We start from the raw sequence: 21739 nt of genomic DNA on the forward strand, positions 1-21739 counted from the left end.
GGAAAGGTGAGCTAGATGGCGATACACCTTTCGGGTACGCTCAGCTAGATGGCGCTAATATTAATATTTGACATTTTAAAACATATCAAGCTAAGAATATGGGCCAAATTATCAAAACTGAGGTTCAAAAGTTTTAAGCCTGTGTCGAGAGATGGCAGTCTATGCACTGTGATTACACATTTTACTTTGACAGTAACTCTAATACTCGATCCTCTTTGATGCGTACTTAACTCTCTTACAATAATCATCAACTAAGGGAACTGCCAATTAAATAACCCTATTTGAATAAGTAATATTTTGACTCTTGACTGATGTGTCGTGTAAATGACAAATAAGGGTGCCTTTCTACAACAGATGTGCTATACTACGTGGACGTGTTTGATCATGTTCATTGTTCCACAAAGCATAGCCCTAGTGGAAACGGGTTCGACTAGGGTTGCAAAAAAACGGTTTTTTTCTGGCTTGTAAAAAAAACATGAAAAAAAAACCGTTTTTTCTGGAGGATATTTTTTTCTAATGTACGAAATCTCAAAATTTGCAAAGCAGTTAAATACTTTTATACGGTTTTTTTCATTTAATCAAATAACTTTAATTTTTGGTCTTATAAAAGTAACATTTACGAAATCTGTAGTTGGTAGTTTATCACTATTTACTGTTGGCAACACCACCGCCTCTCCACGCTGCACGCCGCATCGGGGATTCCCCAATAAACGTTTGTATACTGAATGTTAATCGAATTCAAATATGCGTTATTGTTATTGAAACACGTTACAAGTCACGAAAAACCGTTATTGTCGAATTATTTGTTGATCAGAAAAAAAACATATTTAGAAAAAAAAACCCATGGGGCTCGGTTTTTTTTTTCATAATTCTAAAAAAAAATTGTTTTTTTTTCTATGTGCAACCCTATGTTCGACTAAGCTGATTGGTGGATATCAGGCGCATCCGCAACGTGACGTAGCACATCTCTGGTGGAAAGGCACCCTAAAACTACACGAGTAGAAAAACTTTAAAATCACAATAGGCGAGACGACTAAAAAAAACTAATTAGTCCGTCAGTTAGATTATCAAAAAACTTTAGAGATGTATTTTTTTCTTTTTGCTCGTAAAGGAAAAATGACGACGGTACAGTGCGTTGAAGTTTCGCGTGACGTCACGCCTAGGTACAATTTTTCCTTAGAAGTGACGTCACAAGCCCCCACTCCGGAACTTTGATGCTCTATAACTTTGTATTTTTTCATTCATTAGAAAAAGCGAAAAATATGTGTTCAGAATTTTTGGACGATCTAACTGACGGCCTAAACAGAATGACATTTTTTTATGTAGTCGTCATCCCTATAGGCTACTAGACTCGTATCGAATTTAGCACATCAAGTTATTGATTTCTGTAGTATTTCACTTAAGAAATCAATATTTATAGCCTGCGGGGATTAAAAGTGCGTGATGACTGCGTATTTTTAATTAAAGATGTGTGTATGTTTTTTTTTCATTATGAACTCCGAAAACGGTGTTGGCCATTAGAGTGACGTCACATAATTCAAATCAACTATGGAAATTAGGGGTACTAATCTAATCTCCATAAGAGCAACCTCTATTGTATTACAATTCATAGTCGTTGCTCGGCTGTGACAGTGGCAAATATTTTTTTCTAAATCGATTTACGTCATGTCATAGATATTCTATAGATTAAGATGGCTGATGTTATTTTTGCCTGATCACGCGTAAAAGTAAACTTTAAATTATTTTTTTGCGGGTTTTTAAGTCGTAATAAAATATTGTACTCCTTTTTTCGTTTAATTAGACAGTAATTAATAATATAAGACATACTATGAAAAATATATTGTAATATTTACCGTCGGGGAGGTCACCTTCCCGGCAGCCACCAGCTCTCGCCAAGTTGCCTCCGTGCTTGTCACCACGCGAGGGTATCTGTCACCAATGTACGTATTTTGACTTAAATCAATTGTTTAACACTTTAATAGACAGTACCTGGGCGGAGCTTCACTCAGTGTTAATCCATATTAATCCATATTAATATTATAAATGGGAAAGTGTGTGTGTCTGTTTGTTTGTCCGTCCTTCACGGCAAAACGGAGCGACGAATTGACGTGATTTTTAATGTGGAGATAGTTGAAAGGATGGAGAGTGACATAGGCTACTTTTTGTCTCTTTTTACCGCGAGCGAAGCCGCGGGCAAAAGCTAGTTTTATTATATGTGAGTGTGCGCGGGAGAACGTCCCACTTTGTCGATTGCTATAAAGCCGTTTTGTCAGTTTATTCATATAAAGATACAAGTAGATCTCTCCTTAATGGTAACCGACAAAGTGGGACGTTTCACTAAACACACTCACATATCGTGTTTTTAGATATATCATAATACAATGATATAACGTATTTTGCGTCTAATATTGCAAAAGAAAAAACTCATAAAAACTCGAAAATTTCCGTTTTAACGCCATGTCTTGCGTGGGCGACGGTCGCGCGACCGTCGCCGTCGCGTCTCATGCTTCCATATCGATAAGGTTTGATTTCGTATGAGTCGCAACGCCGTCGCGCGACCATCGCGCGACCGTCGCCCACGCAAGCCACGGCGTAAGAGATTCTTAACCCCGAAAAACCGCAAAACGAAACGAAATCGTTAGACCTGTTCCCGAGATCGCCTGTATATTTTAAATTAAATTATAGCGAAAAAGGAACACAAGTACAACTGAATTGACATAAGTTTGCACACTCTATAAACTGAAAATAGATACCATACACTAAAGAAAAAGCGATCAAACCCACTGGTGGCGAAGCCGGTAATACCCGGGTCTCCAGCTATCGCGGTTGACTATGATATAAACTGTAACTGTTGACGATACATTACATCTGTGCATTTACGAAACAAATGAATATGAATAACTTAATGACTACCTATCCCTAGTACCATCGGGCCTAATTTTGCAAAAAAAAACGTTTTTTTTTTCCTGGCTTGAAAAAAAAAACATGAAAAAAACCGTGAAAAAAAAAACAGTTTCTTTCTGGCGTAAGTTTTTTTTCTAAAGTACAAAATCTCAAAATTTTCAAAGTAGTTAATACTTTTATACGGTTTTTTAGACTTAATGTTAACTATTAAACGAATTTAATCAAATAACTTTGATTTCTGGTCTTATAAAAGTAACATTTATGAAATCTGTAGTTGGTAGTTATCACTATTTACTGTTGGCAACACCACCGCCTCTCCACGTTGCACGCCGCGTCGGGGATTCCCCAATAAACGTTTGTATACTGAATGTTAGTCGAATTAAAATGTACGTTTTTGTTATTGAAACACGTTACAACTCACGAAAAACCGTTATTGTCGAATTATTTGTTCATCTGAAGAAAAAAAAACATATTTAGAAAAAAAAAAACAATGGTGCTCGGTTTTTTTTTTCATAATTCTGAAAATAAAAACATTTGTTTTTTTTTTATTTGCAACCCTAATCGGGTTTTCCTATTTGAAATGAAGTATGAGTCGAGTTTACCTTTTGGCCACAGCCTCGTGTATGGGCCACAGGAGCGCGCGGGTGGCACATGCGCGTTGCCGCGTGTCCAGCTTTATTTCGTGCCAGCGCCGCTGCAGCGCCACTGCTGACAGCACCACGCCACTGTCGACAAAAAAACTAGCTGTAACATCGCGGAATTCGCGGATATATGGTTCGGCCATTTTCGAACAATCCATAAGCCAAATCGAAAATATTAGAGATGCACCGAATATTCGGTTACTATTCGGTATCCGGCCGAATAGGCCGTCAGATAGTGACGTACTATCCGGCCGGATACCGGATGTGCTATTTTTGATTGAATGATTTTGGAGTAAACAAATTAAATGTAAAAAAAAAACACAGTTACAGTTATAATACTTATAATCATAGCCCTTTATTAGTAAAAAAAATAAACATTTAAACAAAAACGGACTCCGCGCGAAGTTACTACGAAACAAGTCAAAACCTGCACGACGCGTCTGCCCCCTGCTTAAATTGTAGGTATTGTAGGTAAAATTCTGCTGTCGGCGGCCGGATACCGAATATACGGGCGATGGTTAGGCCAAATATTCGGTATCCGGTATCCGGCCAAACAACTATTCGTTGCATCTCTAGAAAATATATATCGGTTTAAGGCACTGGTCCCAAAGGCGAGTAAGAGATGAGCTATCGGCGATAGAAACGAACGAAAGATACTGTCTCCCGAGTAAATACAAAATTAAAATTCTGAAAAAACCCCCGACCGCGACATAGTAGACCGATTTTCATGAAACATGGCTAAGAACACTCCCGACTAACTCAGCTTTCAGACAAAAAACAAAATCTAAATCGGTTCATCCGTTCGGGAGCTACGATGACACAGACAGACAGACAAACAGACAGTCAGACAGACAAACAGACACGTCAAACTCATAACACCCCGTCGTTTTTGCGTCGGGGGTTAAAAAGAGACGCGATGATATGGCGAGCCAGTAATACTGAACTTTTACTGACTCTCGCTGTTTTGGTGGGACATGCTCCTTTAAGCAAACCACTGGTGGATCAGAATTATCACTAATTGTTAACACTTACTTCTTGCAATGCAGCAGTCTGCAGCACTTATTGCTCAGAAGCTACAGCCGCTACAGCGCCATCTTTTATCTTCACCTGGAACTTCTGGATCATCTCTAACACAATCTACACATACTTCTTGCAGTAAGACTCTGCAACACTTTTCCACTGCTCAGAGGCCACAGTTCCCCCATTTTCTAGCTTCACTTGGAAATGCTGGATCAGTTTTATCACTAATTGTTACCACTTACTTCTTGCAACCGCAGTCTGCAGCACTTCCATTGCTCAGAAACCACAGCGCCATCTTTTATCTTCACCTGGAGCTTCTGGATCATCTCTAACACAATCCACACTTACTTCTTGCAGTAAGACTCTGCGACACCTTGCAGTAAGACTCTGCGACACTTTACACTGCTCAGGAGCGAAAGTTTTCCCATTTTCTAACACCTGGAAGTTCTGGATCAGTTTTCTCCCTTATTGTTGACACTTCTTGCAATAAGCTTCTGCAGCCCGACTCCACTGCTCAGGGGCCACAGTTCCCCCATTTTCTAGCTACACCTGGAAGTACTGGATCAGTTTTCTCTTTAATTGTTCACACTTACTTCTTGCAATAAGCTTCTGCAGCCCGACTCCACTGCTCAGGGGCCACAGTTCCCCCATTTTCTAGCTACACCTGGAAGTGCTGGATCAGTTTTCTCCCTAATTGTTGACACTTACTTCTTGCAATAAGCTTCTGCAGCCCGACTCCACTGTTCAGGAGACACAGCTCCCCCATTTTCTGGCTGCAGCTGAAACTGCTGTACCAGCTGGAATGTACGCTCCAGTGCTGCCACCTGTGCGTGCTGGGTGAAGCTTGTCTGTTGAACAGTTTATAGATTAACATAATTAATAATAATAATATTGTCCTCGGTTAGCGCGATAGTTATTCATGAAACAAAACTATGAAAACGGATTAGTTAAACCTATCATCGTATAGCAGCAGGATATCCACAACAGTCCACTTAAATATCGTTAGTCGCACGTCTGTCGCCGATATGTCGTTCGTCTGTCGCCGATATGTCGTTCGTCTGTCGCCGATATGTCGCTATTATCACCTAGCTGATATTGACTCACCGTAGTGAGAACGGACGTGTCGTACAGAAGGAGGGTATCCACGACGGCCCACTCGAGTGTTGACAGTTGCTCGTTTGTCGCCGACATGTCGCCGCGTGTTAAATGTGCGCGCAGTTTAAACAGGGACATCGCTCGCAAGGTGCACCTGTATAGGAAATTATAAATAAATAAATAATAAATAAATATTATAGGACATTCATACACAGATTGACTGAGGCCCACGGTAAGCTCAAGATTCTCAAGAAGGTCTGTGCTGTGGGTACTAAGACAACGATATATATATTATATATAAATACTTATATACCTACTTAGGAAACATTCATGACTCAGGAAGAAATATCTGTGCTCATCACAAATAAATACCCTTACCGGGATTCGAATCCGGGACCGCGGCGTAGCAGGCAGAGTCACTACCGACTGCGCCAGACCGGTCGTCAAAAATTATAATACTTGAGTTGATTAATCATACAAATAAATGATTAATAAGACATTTTCACAACACGATTTAAAGGGCCCTTTTCTTCCCTGCTAATAGGAGGAAAGTACCACTTTTCCTCCCTATTATGAGGGAGCAAAGTGACCCTGGTACCCTGTGTCCGTCTGTTTCGTGATAAGACAGTGATGTGTTGCCTCGTGCGAACGCGTCTGCCTCGTCACTTGCTGTTACTACTAGGCTTGTGTCGTTCACGAACTATGAATTGTTAGCAATAAAATCCCGTTAATGACCGAAATGAACTGAATCTTTCCGTGCTCCGTGAATCAGTCTTTGCTCATTTAATCCAGTTTAGGATCGGCGAGCGCGAGCGGTTTCGATCGAGAACGAGTGTGTGACTGCGCCGATCGAGAGCGAGAGCTATTTAGCAGAGAAACACAAAAACGTCAAGTTTTCATATGAAGCTTTACTTAGCATACAACCTTTCGGTCCGGAATTGTTATTATCTGTGGACTATTCGTATCATTTTGACACTTGCCAGTCCCATTCGTTCTCTCCGACCGTAGTGGTCGCTGGTCTGGCTGAACTAAATGAGCAAAAGACCTAAAAGAGCGAACTAGTTCGTGGGAGCGCTTGAACGAGATCGGAGCGCTCCGATAAACGAACGAAACGGCACAAGCCTACTTACCACACTGACTCACCACAGTCTATACATCTTCTGGTACCCGCCCTCCATCTGCCACGCGATGAGACGGCCAGCCGTTACCTCGAGGCTTGATCGCGTTTGCCTCGTAGCTTGCTGTTAGCACTCACCACAGTCTGTACACATTCTGGTACCCGTCCTCCATCTGCCACGCGATGAGACGGCATGCCGTTGCCTTGAGGCTTGATAGTGTTTGCCTCGTGACTTGCTGTTAGCACTCACCACAGTCTGTACACATTCTGGTACCCGTCCTCCACCTGCCACGCGATGAGACGGCAAGCCGTTGCCTCGAGGCTTGATCGCGTTGTTTGCCTCGAGCCGCTTGCCACGCGCGCCGCGGCGCGCAGCGCGCACACCACGAGGCACATGAGGTGCCGGTCGCGGGGAGAATAGTGCTATTGATATTTAAAAAATAATAATGTAGCAAGCTTTAAATACAACAAAAACGAAAACTGTACACAATAGGCTACTAGTACTGCTTATATCAAAATTGGGACAATATATGATTGTTTAAAGTGAATTTAAATGAAATATTTATTTTCCAAGTAGACATATTACAATGCGCATATGAACATCAAATAAAGCTACGCTGGCTCTAACCCTAAGCCTCAGCCGAGAAGATTTCAGATCCCCCTCAGTTTTCTATAGTTATTAACTTAAGAAACTGACAAAGCGTCTTTAAAGCAATCGACTAAGTGGGACGTTTTCCCGCGCACACTCACATTTATAGGTTTGAGATATTAAAAGTGCATGATGACAATGAATTTTTTGACTATAAATGATTGTTTTTTTTTTAAAACACTGTCGGAGACGTAGTGATGTCATAGGACTCATAGGATTCCAACCTATTTCATGTCGAATCATAAATGAAATTTGTTACAACACAAATTTCATTTATGATTTAAATGTCAGAAAATGTTGTTTTCCAGCAGAATGACGACATTAGAGATATTCGATAGGCTAACATGGCTGATGTTGTTTTTGCCTGATTAAATAAAAGTATAATTTAAAAATTTTTTTGCTTTTTTCAAGTCATAATAAAATATGGCAATATTTTTTTTCGGTTCATTGATATTTTTTTTTTATGAAATAGGCAGCAAACGAGCAGGCGAGCCGCCTGATGGAAAGCAGTCATCGCCGCCCATGGACATTTATAAGCAACATCAGGGGAGTCACTTATGCGTTGCCGACCTTTAAGAACCCTAAATATAAGATATAAGAGAGACTTTAGAAAAGGGTCAAGTAGCCTGAATGAACTTTGTACAGTCAACCAATTGGAGCCCTAGGCCTCTCTACAACCATGTCAAAATGGCAAGCAGTAAGAGATTTCTCACAATCAGATTTATAACGTCACTATGACATAGTTCTACAGTGGCTTAGAGTTCCAATTGGTTGACTGTATGTACAGCATCAGCGGCTAGTCCATACAAGCCGATTCCCACCGGCTTGCCTAAAATGTATTACTATTGTCCCGGAGCTGTAAGTTCACATTTTTGACACATTTGTTTTGAAGTATGTCGCGATGTGGCTAAGACGTATCGTTTGCCGAATCTAACGATTAATTTCGAATTGACTGAATCGATTAGGCCCTATGTACAAGGAGGCGCTTAAACAAATATACGATTTCTATCAACTTACTGAAATGTCATTTCAATCGAAATGACAGACTGCCACAGCACTAGTTTAAAAATAAAAATGAATGATAAATGACATGATAAGTAAATCCTGCGTGATAAATTAATATCGTAAAATACTCACTAACGAAGATCCGCAAAAATGTAACATGTGCTAGATTATGTTTAAAGTAAGCGAAACATTGTTTTTAAGTACTTGATTTTTTTAAATATTATTACAGGATGTTTAATGATGAACTAATTGAGCGGACTGTAATTTAATAAAATATCTTTAAGACGAAATTGACAAAGATAACTCGAAATTTTAGAGATTTAAACAAACACTTACTGGGGAAAAAACAGTGCATATGTCACATACCTTTTAGCATGAGGTTCCAGTGGGTTGGTTTCAGCTCGCTTACCATCAGCCTTGGTATGCAAGGCGCACGTGCGGGCCCGGCTTACCGTCTCCTCGAGCCCAGAACTGTTCTTGGAGCAGAGCTTTCTTCCTGTCCACTTTGATAATGTGACTAGCACTGAGTTTAAACTTAATTTAACGATAATTGTTGGGAAAATGTGACTTTAACTATTTAATTAGCAATAAATGGCAATTTTAATGCAGCGACGCGTTCGCAAGTTAGATCGAGAGCGAAAAGAATGTGAGGTAATGGCTACCGGAAATGATTAGTGCCGGGCTAAACACACCGGAAGCTAAAGACAAAATAGTGTTGTTTCTTTAAAAAAACCGATATTCATACGAAAGTTGAACATACCGCTCACCTAAATATGCAATATTTACTCTACAAATAGTGCTAGAGTTCGACAAACTACTTAAAAACTATAATGTTAAACTAAGTGATAATACTAGAACGACGAAAGTTAATTTGAAAGTGGTAAAGGACACAGCTTCACAACTGGTCTTCTGTACTGACCAGTAGCAGTTTGAATTGTGACCACTCTACAGACACCGTCAACTCCGGGATGTAGAGCAACGATGCGCCCAAGGGGCCATTTTAAAGGGCTTGTCTGTTCGTTGATCAACAAGACCAAGGAACCCACGACAATGTTTGTATTTATTTTATTACATTTCGTCCTCTGTTGTAGAGTATGGACGTACTCAGCGTGCCATCTACGCCAGAAGTCTTGATGCATTTTCTGTATCATTTTCCAACGATTACAGACACTTACTTTTTTATCTACAAGATTTTCCTCTGGAACAATCGACAACGGTTCCAGAGTTAAAAAATGGCCTGGAGTTAAGGCTGAGAGATCACTAGGATCCAAGCTAAGAGGTGTCAATGGACGAGAGTTGAGCATAGACTCAATCTGAGTCAGAATTGTATAAAATTCCTCGAAGGTTAACCTTTGATTACCTACAACCCGTGCGAGGTGAGTCTTAACCGAGCGTATCCCGGCTTCAGCTAATCCGTTAAAATGAGGCGTACCCGGAGGGTTAAACGAGAATTTAATTTCTTGGGCATCAGCAGCACCTTTCATGAGTGAACCAAGATAGTTACTAGCGCCCACAAAATTCCTACCCTGGTCAGAGACAATGTTACTGCATCGACCACGACGAGCGACAAACCGTTTAAGAACACAGAGGAAAGCTTCTGTCGACAACTCTGAAGCAAGCTCTATGTGAATGGCTTTGGTACTAGTACATACAAAAACACAGATGTAACCTTTGTACGTTTTCGCACCACGGCCACGACCGAAAGCGATATCAAATGGTCCTCCATAATCAATGGCGACACTCGAAAAAGGTTTAATTTGCGAGACGCGAAAAGTAGGCAAATTTCCCATAAGCGGCGGAGATGCCGCAGAGGGATTGGCACGAAAGCATTTCACGCAGCCTCCAATCACTGCCTGAATTGCTCGCTTTGGCGACAAAATCCAAAACGTTTGCGCAAGTAAATTTTGTAAAGTTTGGGCACCTGGATGTAAAAATCTTTTATGATATTCGTCAATTATTAAAATAGTGAGTCGGTGGGAGCGAGGCAATAAAATGGGATGTTTGACAGAAAATTTAATAGGAGAATTTGCCAAGCGACCGCCCACCCTGACAATACCCTGACTGTCAATGAATAATGAAAGCTTGCGCAAACCCTTTGGCAATGCGTTCAAACGATCCTCCCTTAATTGATTGATCTCTACACTGAACGAAGTGAGCTGCACATGTTTTACTAAAAACATGAGAGCTGCAGTGGTTTCAGCTGACTGTAGAGATCCGACAACTTTTCCATCCTTAGCTGACCGTAAAAAACGGAAACAGTAGGCTAACACACGCTTTAATGTGAAAAGCGAGGAGAACCTGCTAAGGACTTCATCAATTAAGTTAGGATCGGCCGTCACGAGCAAGCTACAAATACGTTGTTCCTCTACAATACAGTCATTGCTTGGATCGTGCAAAGGTGAGCAAGGCCAATCCTTCTCTTCCTTTACCAACCACGACGGACCCTTCCACCAAATATCACACTCTACCAAATCTTCAGGCAGTAACCCCTGGATCCTGCATCAGCAGGATTGTGGTGTGTACTGACGTGACGCCAGCGATCAGGAGCAACAAGATCCTGGATATGGCTCACACGATTTGCAACAAATGTTTTCCAGCGTGAAGGGCACGACTTGATCCAAGCTAACGTTACGGTCGAGTCTGACCATGCAAATATTTCCTGAACAACATAGAGAGGTTTTAATGCCTCTTGTGTTGACTGCATCAGGTCTGCCAACAACACGGCAGCCTGCAGTTCCAATCGAGGAATTGATAATTTACGCAGAGGCGCAACCTTACTTTTGGCACAGCAAAGCTCTACAAAAGTAGAGCCTTGTGTGTCATCGACACGACAGAAGACGACAGCAGCGTAACCACGCTCCGACGCATCACAAAATCCATGCAATTGTAATGAAACAAACGAATGGATGATGCGACGGGGAATAACGACAGATTTCAACGACGGAAGTTGATCGGTAAATTTCATCCATTCTGATGTGATTGCTTCTGGAACATCATCGTCCCATTGCACCCCAGATGACCACAAGACCTGCATTAAATATTTAGCGTGAAACGTGACAGGACATAAGAATCCTAGCGGGTCATATATGCGCGCTATATTCGATAAAATAGTACGTTTAGTACATTTCTGATCACGTGGTGTTGCAACCTCAAATTGGAACGAATCTGTTTGTGGACGCCATAACAATCCCAATATTTTAAGGGACAAATCCGAAAGTTCATCAAAATGTTTAAAATCACTCGAATACAACTCAGAAGATGGAAGGTCAACGATAAAACCTTTATGGTTGGAGGTCCATTTTCTCAAATGGAACCCACCCGACGACAAAATTTCAGATAAATCTGATCTAATTTTTAAAGCTTGCTCAATAGAGTCAGCGCCTGTCACGACATCATCAACATAAATGTCTCTCCCAAGCACTTGTGACCCTTCAGGATAGGAGTCAGCAGTCTCCTCCGCTATCTGTGCTATTGTGCGCAAAGCTTGATACGGAGCCGATTTCACACCATAAGTTACCGTCCGCAAACGATAGTCTTTAACTGGGCCGTCAGTCGAAGGTCGCCACAATATCCGCTGATACTCAGCGTCCTCGTTTGGCACGAGGATTTGACGATACATGGCCTTTATGTCACCCGTAAAGACTATTTTATGCCATCGAAACCTAGTAAGGACATCAAAAATATTAGTTTGTAACTTAGGTCCAGCTAGTAGTGTATCATTAAGCGAAATCCCATTGCTGTCACGACAACTTGCGTCAAAAACGGCTCTCAGAGGTGTACTGACAGATTCGGGGCGCAAAATACCATGATGTGGGATGTAATTAAAATTCCCGACACTAGAGACAGGCGGCGCAACCTGCTCCATATGACCACTGACCTCATACTCTTCCATAAAGGAGGCATAAGCTTTACGAAAATCCGCATGCTTTGTAAGCTTGCGTTCCAACGAAAAAAATCTCCGCATTGCAATTTCACGAGTGTGCGAAAAGGTAGGCTTGTTCGAAGGATCGACGAAAGGTAGAGGTACCTCGAACCGGCCTTCACTCGTGCGACAATAATTTGCACGGAAGTTATCTTCACATAGTTGATCCTCTTTCGACAAGATAGGTTTACTCGGACCACAAATATTTTCTAGTTCCCAGAACCTTTTAAGAGAATCATCCAACGACAGCGACAAGTTTGATTGTGAAGCATTCGACACGAAAAAACAATCTTTCCGACAATTAGTGAAAGATTGTGTACGAGAGGCATAACAGTCACCCATCAGAACCCATCCGAAAACAGTCTCCAAAGCCTTTGACTGCCCCTTCCGGCCCTCCTTCTTACCACTTAAAATGGAAGATGCAAAGATCTCTGCATTTAAGAGTAAATCTATTGGGCCCGGCTTCGCAAAGTCAGGGTCCGATGTATTGACTCTATAGTATGGTTGCTCCGGACAGATAACTGGAAGCACTGACGCTTGGAAGTCAAAATTAACCATTTCTGATCCAATAGGTTTAACAGAGCATGATAACATACCCTTAGGTGCAACTTCAGATAGTCCAATTCCAGTAATTGGCTCGCTAGTATCATCTACCTGTAAACCTAATCTTCGAGCACAGTCATGGGAAATAAAATTGACACCACTAGCACCGTCCAAAAGAGCACGAGCTATTTGATAATTGCCTGAACTATCCCGAACAGCTACCCGAGCAGTAGCAAATAAAACTAATCCATTACTTTGGACCGACGTCAAAGTCACTTTGCTATTTAAACCGCTCACCGTTGGCTGAGGTGCTGGTTCAGCCTCTGGCGAAGCCGGTTCCCTTTTTCCAAAGTGTAATAAAGTGTTGTGGGAACAACCGCATATACTGCACCGACAATCCGATCGACATTGTTTAACTTTATGAGTTTTGGAGAAACAACAAACACACAAGCCCTTGTTTTTCACCACCTTGAACCGCTCCGAAGTGTCTAAAACTTTAAATTTTTTACAATTTTCTAAGTTATGCAGTTCAGTACAGAAAACACATATATTTTGTTGTGTGGCAACTAGTGTTACCTTGCCTTTACCTTTAATGGCACTTGTTACGGGCTTAACCTCCGTTACTTCCAGAGCGCGGACTTGTTTTTCAACAAACTCTTGTAGCAATTCAAACTTTGGAATTTCATTGGAATTGAACTCGAGGAGGAAGGCCTCCCGAGTCGCCTTGTCCAATTTTCCCCACAACAGATGAAATAACATAAAGTTTTTATCGGGTAAGTCGAACCTTTCTAACACTTGTAATGTTTCTCTAAAAACACGGTTAACTTTATCTAGTTCAGTTGAAGACTTGGTCTTCACCTGTTCACAAAGTAAAATCTTTTCATAGTACCCAAAGGCAATTTGCCGTTTTCTATTGTAAAAATTGTTTAAAGCATTGTAAGCATCCATGTAACTGTTGTCCGAAATTGGGTAATTCTTAATCAAATCTAAAGCCTTACCTTGACACGATGTCATAAGATAATGCAGCTTTTCAATGTTCGAAATATTCCTTTTATGAATTAAGGAATCAAAGAGTTCCTTAAATGACAACCAATTGTGCAAGGAGCCATCAAATGGTTTCACAACAATTTTAGGTAACTTCGCTGAATTATTACCACTACTATCATGTTTGTCAACAGTTTCATGTTTGCTTGTAATGACAGGCTCAGCTTTCCTTAACCTTGTCAAGATTGACTTTACTTTTTGTTCAAAATCGACAGTAACCGAGAACTCCGTATTTACATCCTTTGTTTTCTTCATTATAGCCTTTTGGGCACGATGAAAGTCTTCAACTATTGGGTTTAAGTCGGCCGCGACATAACCCTCTAAATCTATACAATCAAAGATTAACTCTAACCGCATAACCGCGTAATTGCGTTCAACCCTATCCATGTCAACGTCTCTATTGCTCACATCAATGTCCGACATTTTTCACGTAATAATCACTGTTGATTTATCGAAAAACGAGAACGAAAATATAAATAAACAGTTTACGTTACTCAATAAAATTAACTTGTTGACTTTGACAATGACAGATGAGATGACAACCGAATTGTTGCCATACACCAAAGCATAGACTAAGACCGAACGAGATGAGCGGATTGAACGAACTGTCACACTGCTACCAACCTAAATTCTACTATAAAAGTCACACTTCCGGTCAGCCATTAACCGAATCGAGAATTAAAAGTTTTACCCACCAATTTATTAGAAAAATATTACGACACGACAAATTTGATATTTTACTAAAAATAGGTAACTTTTCAACGGATCCGGCCGAAGGAACAAATGTTTAATGATGAACTAATTGAGCGGACTGTAATTTAATAAAATATCTTTAAGACGAAATTGACAAAGATAACTCGAAATTTTAGAGATTTAAACAAACACTTACTGGGGAAAAAACAGTGCATATGTCACATACCTTTTAGCATGAGGTTCCAGTGGGTTGGTTTCAGCTCGCTTACCATCAGCCTTGGTATGCAAGGCGCACGTGCGGGCCCGGCTTACCGTCTCCTCGAGCCCAGAACTGTTCTTGGAGCAGAGCTTTCTTCCTGTCCACTTTGATAATGTGACTAGCACTGAGTTTAAACTTAATTTAACGATAATTGTTGGGAAAATGTGACTTTAACTATTTAATTAGCAATAAATGGCAATTTTAATGCAGCGACGCGTTCGCAAGTTAGATCGAGAGCGAAAAGAATGTGAGGTAATGGCTACCGGAAATGATTAGTGCCGGGCTAAACACACCGGAAGCTAAAGACAAAATAGTGTTGTTTCTTTAAAAAAACCGATATTCATACGAAAGTTGAACACAGGATTTTATTTAAAAGTTCATTAGGTTGTGCGAGTTTGCGTATTGTGGACGCTGTCATGTGTCAAAAAGAGGTTCTTAGAAATCTGGGACTATAGTAAAGTACCTAATGTTAAGGTAGGTTTCTTTTTTGCTCAGTGTTGCCTAGCAGAAATTTTCACTAGCCGCCACTGATGTACAGTCAACCAATTGGAGCCCTAGGCCACTCTACAACCATGTCAAAATAACAAGCAGTAAGAGATTTCTTACAGAGGACTTCCGGTTGGGACGCCATCTTAGCGGTTTCGTGTCGTGAATAATTTATTTTTCCCCTCACTAGCTCGGAAACACGTGTTTTGTCCTTTAATACCAGCGGGTAAAAACGCATTTTATCCACTAGTGGGTAAAGTAATTTGACCTTGAATAAAGTCAAATTAACTGCTTCAAAATTGATAAAAGTAGGTGAATCTAGTAATAAAGATGATTTACCACCTGTGGAACTACTGGAAGCAGTGATAAATGCATTTTTTGCGTTGTAGTTTCCTCGCTATAGTAAGGGGAAAAGTTTTGTGTTACACTCGGTGCAAATGTATTTTTCTCGTGTGTTAAAAAACTCGCAAGTTCAGGATTCTATTCTCGAACCACTCGCTTCGCTCGTGGTTCAACTATAGAATCCTTTCACTTGCTCGTTTTTTAATTCCACACTCGGCGTTAAAATACAACTTTGCCCCCTTGTATAACAAATAACTATTTCTTTACTCATTAATGTTGTTTAAAGTGTAATATTGATAGCTTATTATGCAGTAAACTAATGGTGTAGTGAGAAGCTGATGAAGAATTGTTCTCGAAACGCGTTTAGCCTCTTTTTTGTCGTAAACGGCCGGTAGTCCACGTACTCTTGTAAAATCTAGCTATCAATTTACAAGTGCTAAGTCACCGTACAATGTCATACTTACTGTACAAAAATTACTAATATTAGCTCATATCACCTTGACACTGGCGAAATAGTCCCAATGGACTGAAGCCATTTAATTTTAAAAACTGAACTGAACTGAGATTTCTTACAATCTGATTTATAATGTCACTATGACATAGTGCTATAGTGGCCTCGGGTTCCGAATGGTTGACTGTACAGTCTACATCTCTGTTGGGGTTTCTAACTTCAAACACAAAACTTGATTCTAGCTAGGATCATCGTGAATTTCTTAGACTGCCAAATAAAGTCAGTGATCACCAAATTTTACATAACACATAGCAAAGTAGAGTGTCAGCAGGATGTCACTATTATATCAATCAATTAATCAATTTATTATTCGTGATAACTACAAAAAATATGTGCATAACATTGTCTTAAACTTTGGAGCATTATATATGAAGGCAACTCAATCTACCATACACCTAAGGTGTCATTGTCTTATATGTATAAGCATTCTAGAAGAGTCCTATGCTCAGCAGAGGGTTGTAAAGGGCTGATAATAATAATGATGATATAAGCGTTCCCATGGAAATGTGTAAATGAGGCTAATAATATATTTGGAAGCCTAGCTCTATCTATTTTTTATCGAAAAGGATTCATTGTACCAACCTTCTCCATCACGCTAGAACCACTAGCCTGCTCCATTGTACTCTCCAGAAGGTTCACAATACGCAGATATAATCACATTCACTCGCAAATAAATGTTGAACATGTTTTGTTGATCAACAACATCTTTCCTACACGGACTTACGAAACGTGTAAGAGAGCCTTTACAAATAGTTTTTGAACTTCTAGTAATGAAAACATACTATGTAAGGTAAGTTTAGCTAATTCTTAAGCCGATAATGCGTAGAGTTTCACAGAATGGAATAAAATAACATGGCATAGTGGGCAAATGAAATGGGAAAATGGGAAACAAAGTGAAAGAACTGTCACTTTTGACAGTGAGTGACAAACTCGGAGCTGTTTAAGCCAATATTATTAAAGCTCTTCCTCTCTACAGCTGTTTTGCGTCACTAGAAAGAAGCGGCAAATTTAAATGTATGTATGAAGGGTTGTCGCTAATAATTATTATTTTTGTCGTCCCATGGAAACGTTGAATTTTATTTTGAGACTTTTTTCGTGGCAACTGATTTGTCGAATTTGTTACCAAAACTCGGCACTACAAAATGGCGCGAAGTTCTAATTTTCTATGGGAATTAAACCTTCGCCCCTACATTTTCAATCAATTTTTAATAGGGAACTTGACTGTAGTAAAAATAAAATATTTTATACCATGTACGAAATAAAGTATCGGATAATTATAAGAAAAACATGGACAGAAGTTATTTTTAAACCCAATTTCTTAAATCAGGTAAAGAAACCTGAATAGTTCTCTGCCTACCCCTTTATGAGATACAGGCGTGATTGTTTATAAGTATGCGCGTTTTTTTAGTGCCAATGCCAAGATTTGGTTGGCAATCTCTATAACATCAACACAGTCGGCATTAAATGCACCTTGACAAAGATTTATTTAAATATGAATTTTGACATGCTGTCAATAGAGTCAATTCCTTCAGGTCTTTGTTGACTTACTATGGTGTCGTCTGTCGCCTAAGAATGAAATAAAACATCAAATTATAAAGATACATTACTTTATTTACATTGTGCTATAGTTTCATAAAATTTTACTAACATAAGGTCAATGTGGATAAGACCGACATATGTAGGTATAACCTTTTTGACAGACTCGCATTGTATGGTCACGGTCACTCAGACACCGGCATAAAGGAAGAGATTAGTTCCTTAGCTCTACCGACCTATGCCAAACAGAAGCGACTAAAGTCCTTATAGTCGGTCTTATCCACAGGGACAATAATGTAACTTTTTTGCACTAACCACGGTGACTGTTTTAATACAAATTAAATTGAAGATGAAAACGAATAAGTAACTTTTTGAATTACATGGCGACATTATTTTCGTATATAATATTATGTATACTTAAACTTAATACATGTAAGTTATACAAGTATAGTAAATTATACTATTATGTTAAAAAGAAAATCTAAATAGAAAAAATACAGGACTTTAACATTTCGTTTCAGTTTATATTCTCCAAATAAACAGTTCCTTGTTATATTAAACCTAATTATTAAATATAATAATTTTACACAGTCGTACAGTCATGTTAAGAGTGTTGTTTCTTTTAAATCACACAACTAAACTTAAATAAGAATTACCTATATTCTTTGGAAGTTTAGTTCATTCTTAAATCAAAACCTAACAATTGATATTTTATTGGTACGCTAAAGATCGTCAGATCGTCAGTCCTTATGGCTAATCGCCAAAGAGAGAGGGAGGGACATACATACCTACATTCATTTTACTGTCTAAGAGGGAGGGAGGGGGGGGGGGGGGCGACGAACAGATAGAATAACTTATTGTTTAGAAACAGTGACAAGGACAGAATAAAATAGTTTTCTTCTCTATTCCTACTGCAAATTATGTAAGTGGAAGGAGTAGTAATTCATTTCGGTCATACCCTTCTTACCCTATACTATACTATCATAGGATTTACGAAACATTGTCGCTAACTATACACACTGTAGCTAGTGCTAATTTTAATATTTTTTTATTATAAAGGTATTAGCTAAAGCTATCACTACAGTATTTTACATATTTATTCCACATTCATAACATTATGTTAACGGGTAGATGATTGAAAAAAAAAAAAAAACATTATGTCATTTTCTAAAATAACTATCGCTCATTACTCTCATTAGTAAAAACACGCAACATATACCTCTTACAGACATACAATCGAATAAACTACAAAATTACATTATATTTTTTTATCTACATTTAAATACAGTACACGTTTGTGTCTAAGAATTAGCACTCAAACCCCAATTTTCTGGTTAAGACCGTCACATGGTAAAGTCAGGCCACCATAGGATAGCAATGATTTTGATAGCCCCGCCTCTGTACGGGATAAGAATACGTCATAAAACCGAAGTTTTCCCAAATAACTATTTATTAATCTGTGAAACTAATTTAAACTCATAAAAAGAAACTTTGGCGCCGCTGCCGAACTCGTTGTCAACTGACTCTAAGTATATATAAGCGTGTAAGAGCTTATTAGACGGTCTTACCTCATCGACTGTTTTTGACATAATAATTATACTGTATTTTTTAAATCCTAGACAAAGTAATAACAATCACACATTTATTATTTAGAAACAATATTCAGTTCTTTAAATATTTACATCTTAAAATTAGATATTATAACATTTTTAATACTTTAAATTCAATTTTTACTTGAATTATCCCCATTTATAAAATCACGTCAACACGTCATGCAACAATTACGGAATGCTCCGTACAAACTCCCATCCCCCATTTTAGGGAAGTGGGGGGTTGGAAAGAGACAAAAAGTAGCCTGCCACTCTCCATCCCTTCAACTATGTGTACTTAAGAAATCACGCCGATTCGTCGCTGCGTTTTGCCGTGAAAAAAGGACAAACAAACAGACACACACACTTTCCGATTTATAATATTAGTATGGATCTTATAAGCTACGTATAAGATGATTATTCAGTCTTCGTCGCTCAGTTCGATCACGTCGTTCGGTTTGGTGTTCACTTTGGTTGCCGTGGTAACCGTGGGGCCGCCACTCTGCTAAAAATACACAAATTGTTTAAATACAAGCAAAAAGGATAGAGTATTATAGAGAGTTACTGTCAAAGTAAAATGTGTAATCACAGTGCATGAACTGCCATCTCAGTATTGACAATTTCGCCCATATTCTTAGCTACATATATATGTGTTAAAATGTAAAATATTAATGTTAGCGCCATCTAGCCGAGCGTTCCCCAAAGGTGTAACGCCATCTAGGCCACCGTGTCTTTTTCTCTAAGGCTTTGAGGTACGTTTCTTTCTTAGACTTTATCCGTCTATACGGAGTTATATAAGTCTTTGATACAAGTATACAAAACCGGCCAAGAGCATGTCGGGCCACGCACAGTGTAGGGTTCCGTAGTTTCCCGTATTTTTTTTTTCAAAAACTGTTCAACCTAACAGGATCAAAATAATTTTACTAACAAGTCTATACAAAGTTCTACTTTTGTGATTTTTTTCATATTTTTTAAGCATATGGTTCAAAAGTTAGAAGGGGGGGGGGTTTACAAAACGATGTTAGTAACAAACTTCGAAAGGTCGAAAGGAAACGAAGTCCGAAAGGTCTGTTTATATAATGGGTCCCTCGGTATATAACCAAAGAGCGGAATTCTTCATATAGCAAATATCAAACTGTGAAAGGGATTGACCTAACTGTTTTATCGACTTATCGATATCAACTTGAGTTTTCATGAGTGTATTCCGTGCCGTGTTACTAAAATGGTTAGTAAATTATTAAATAATATTAATAAATTATTAACCATTTTAGTAACACGGCACGGAAATCACTCATGAAAACTCAAGTGACATAAATGAAATATATAACTCTGACATGATTTACTTTAATATGGAGATGCAAGTTGCTTATCGAAAAAGTCAAATGTTACAGAATAATCTTTTAAGTTGATTATGGATACCTAATATGATATTATTCCGTAACATCGATAAGTCGATAAAACAGTTAGGTCAATCCCTTTGACAGTTTGATTTTTGCTATGAAGAATTCCGCTCTTTGCAGATTACCGCAGAACGTTAGGGACGCAGCTTCCACCGGAGCATTTCGGGCTAGACTACTGATAATTTGGTTTGTTCCCTAGTTGTATTATAAAATTTGGTTGTAACTAAGAGATGGGCCGAATATGGACTTTGCCGAATACGAATATTCGGCCGAACATTCGGTTCAACTCTTACCGAACCGAACATACGGCCGAATATTCGGTTACGCTATATTTTTAAATTGAATGTTAAGATTACAACTAGATGTTAATTGATTGATAATGGTTACATTTATGTTGCTACAACTATGTTCTTATGATTTAGCGGATAACTAAATATTCGTTAAGAGGATACGGTAGCGAAAATGCTAAAATGGAAAGGAGCCCCCCTTTCTACTTGGGAATTTTAGTTAAATATACAAGTGTTATTAACTAGATTTATCGAAAAAAAATTGTCCATTAAGAACAACTCAGTCAAAAGATATTTCAAAAAAATCTTTAAAATCGAGGTTCCGCTCTCGACTCTTTCCTCTTTCAAAACTTAATCAATCGGAACGAAATTTGAGAATCGAAATAACAATGAAATAATCTATGTCGGACCGTTTAGCTTTTTTGGTTAATTGTTACCAATCTTGAGTATCACACCTTTTTTTGCGCCACAATGAAAAAGGCCGTTTTTGGAAATTTTTGATTGGCTCTAGAATCGATAAAAAGCAGAATATCAAAAAAATCAAAACGGTCCGACACAGATAAAAATAATAACAATCTGTGTTGAAAAAATCATTGCTCTATCTTCAGAAACCAGGGAGGAAATAGTCGAGAGCGTTTGTATGGAAAATTGACCCCTACCGTATCGTCTTAAACAACTCTGAACTCTACTCAAGTT

General features: G+C 39.0%; 2 protein-coding genes across 2 annotated transcripts in view; both read right to left on the bottom strand.

The window, feature by feature from the left end:
• The window catches only part of LOC125238584, a 43937-nt gene extending 26843 nt beyond the window's left edge, over window positions 1-17094 (bottom strand). The window contains exons 1-6 of the mRNA XM_048145933.1: window positions 16814-17094; window positions 7028-7200; window positions 5670-5814; window positions 5274-5413; window positions 3507-3629; window positions 1854-1929 (exon numbers count right to left, since the gene is read on the bottom strand). Coding sequence (XP_048001890.1) covers window positions 1854-1929; window positions 3507-3629; window positions 5274-5413; window positions 5670-5814; window positions 7028-7200; window positions 16814-16849 — 693 coding nt within the window. The 5' untranslated portion in view covers window positions 16850-17094. The remainder of the gene's footprint in view (window positions 1-1853; window positions 1930-3506; window positions 3630-5273; window positions 5414-5669; window positions 5815-7027; window positions 7201-16813) is intronic.
• A 727-nt stretch (window positions 17095-17821) lies between these two features.
• The window catches only part of LOC125238585 (flocculation protein FLO11-like), a 33138-nt gene continuing 29220 nt past the window's right edge, over window positions 17822-21739 (bottom strand). The window contains exon 19 of the mRNA XM_048145934.1: window positions 17822-19861. Coding sequence (XP_048001891.1) covers window positions 19778-19861 — 84 coding nt within the window. The 3' untranslated portion in view covers window positions 17822-19777. The remainder of the gene's footprint in view (window positions 19862-21739) is intronic.

This window comes from Leguminivora glycinivorella, chromosome 24 (assembly GCF_023078275.1).
Source record: "Leguminivora glycinivorella isolate SPB_JAAS2020 chromosome 24, LegGlyc_1.1, whole genome shotgun sequence".
Classification (NCBI taxonomy): Eukaryota; Metazoa; Arthropoda; class Insecta; order Lepidoptera; family Tortricidae; genus Leguminivora; species Leguminivora glycinivorella.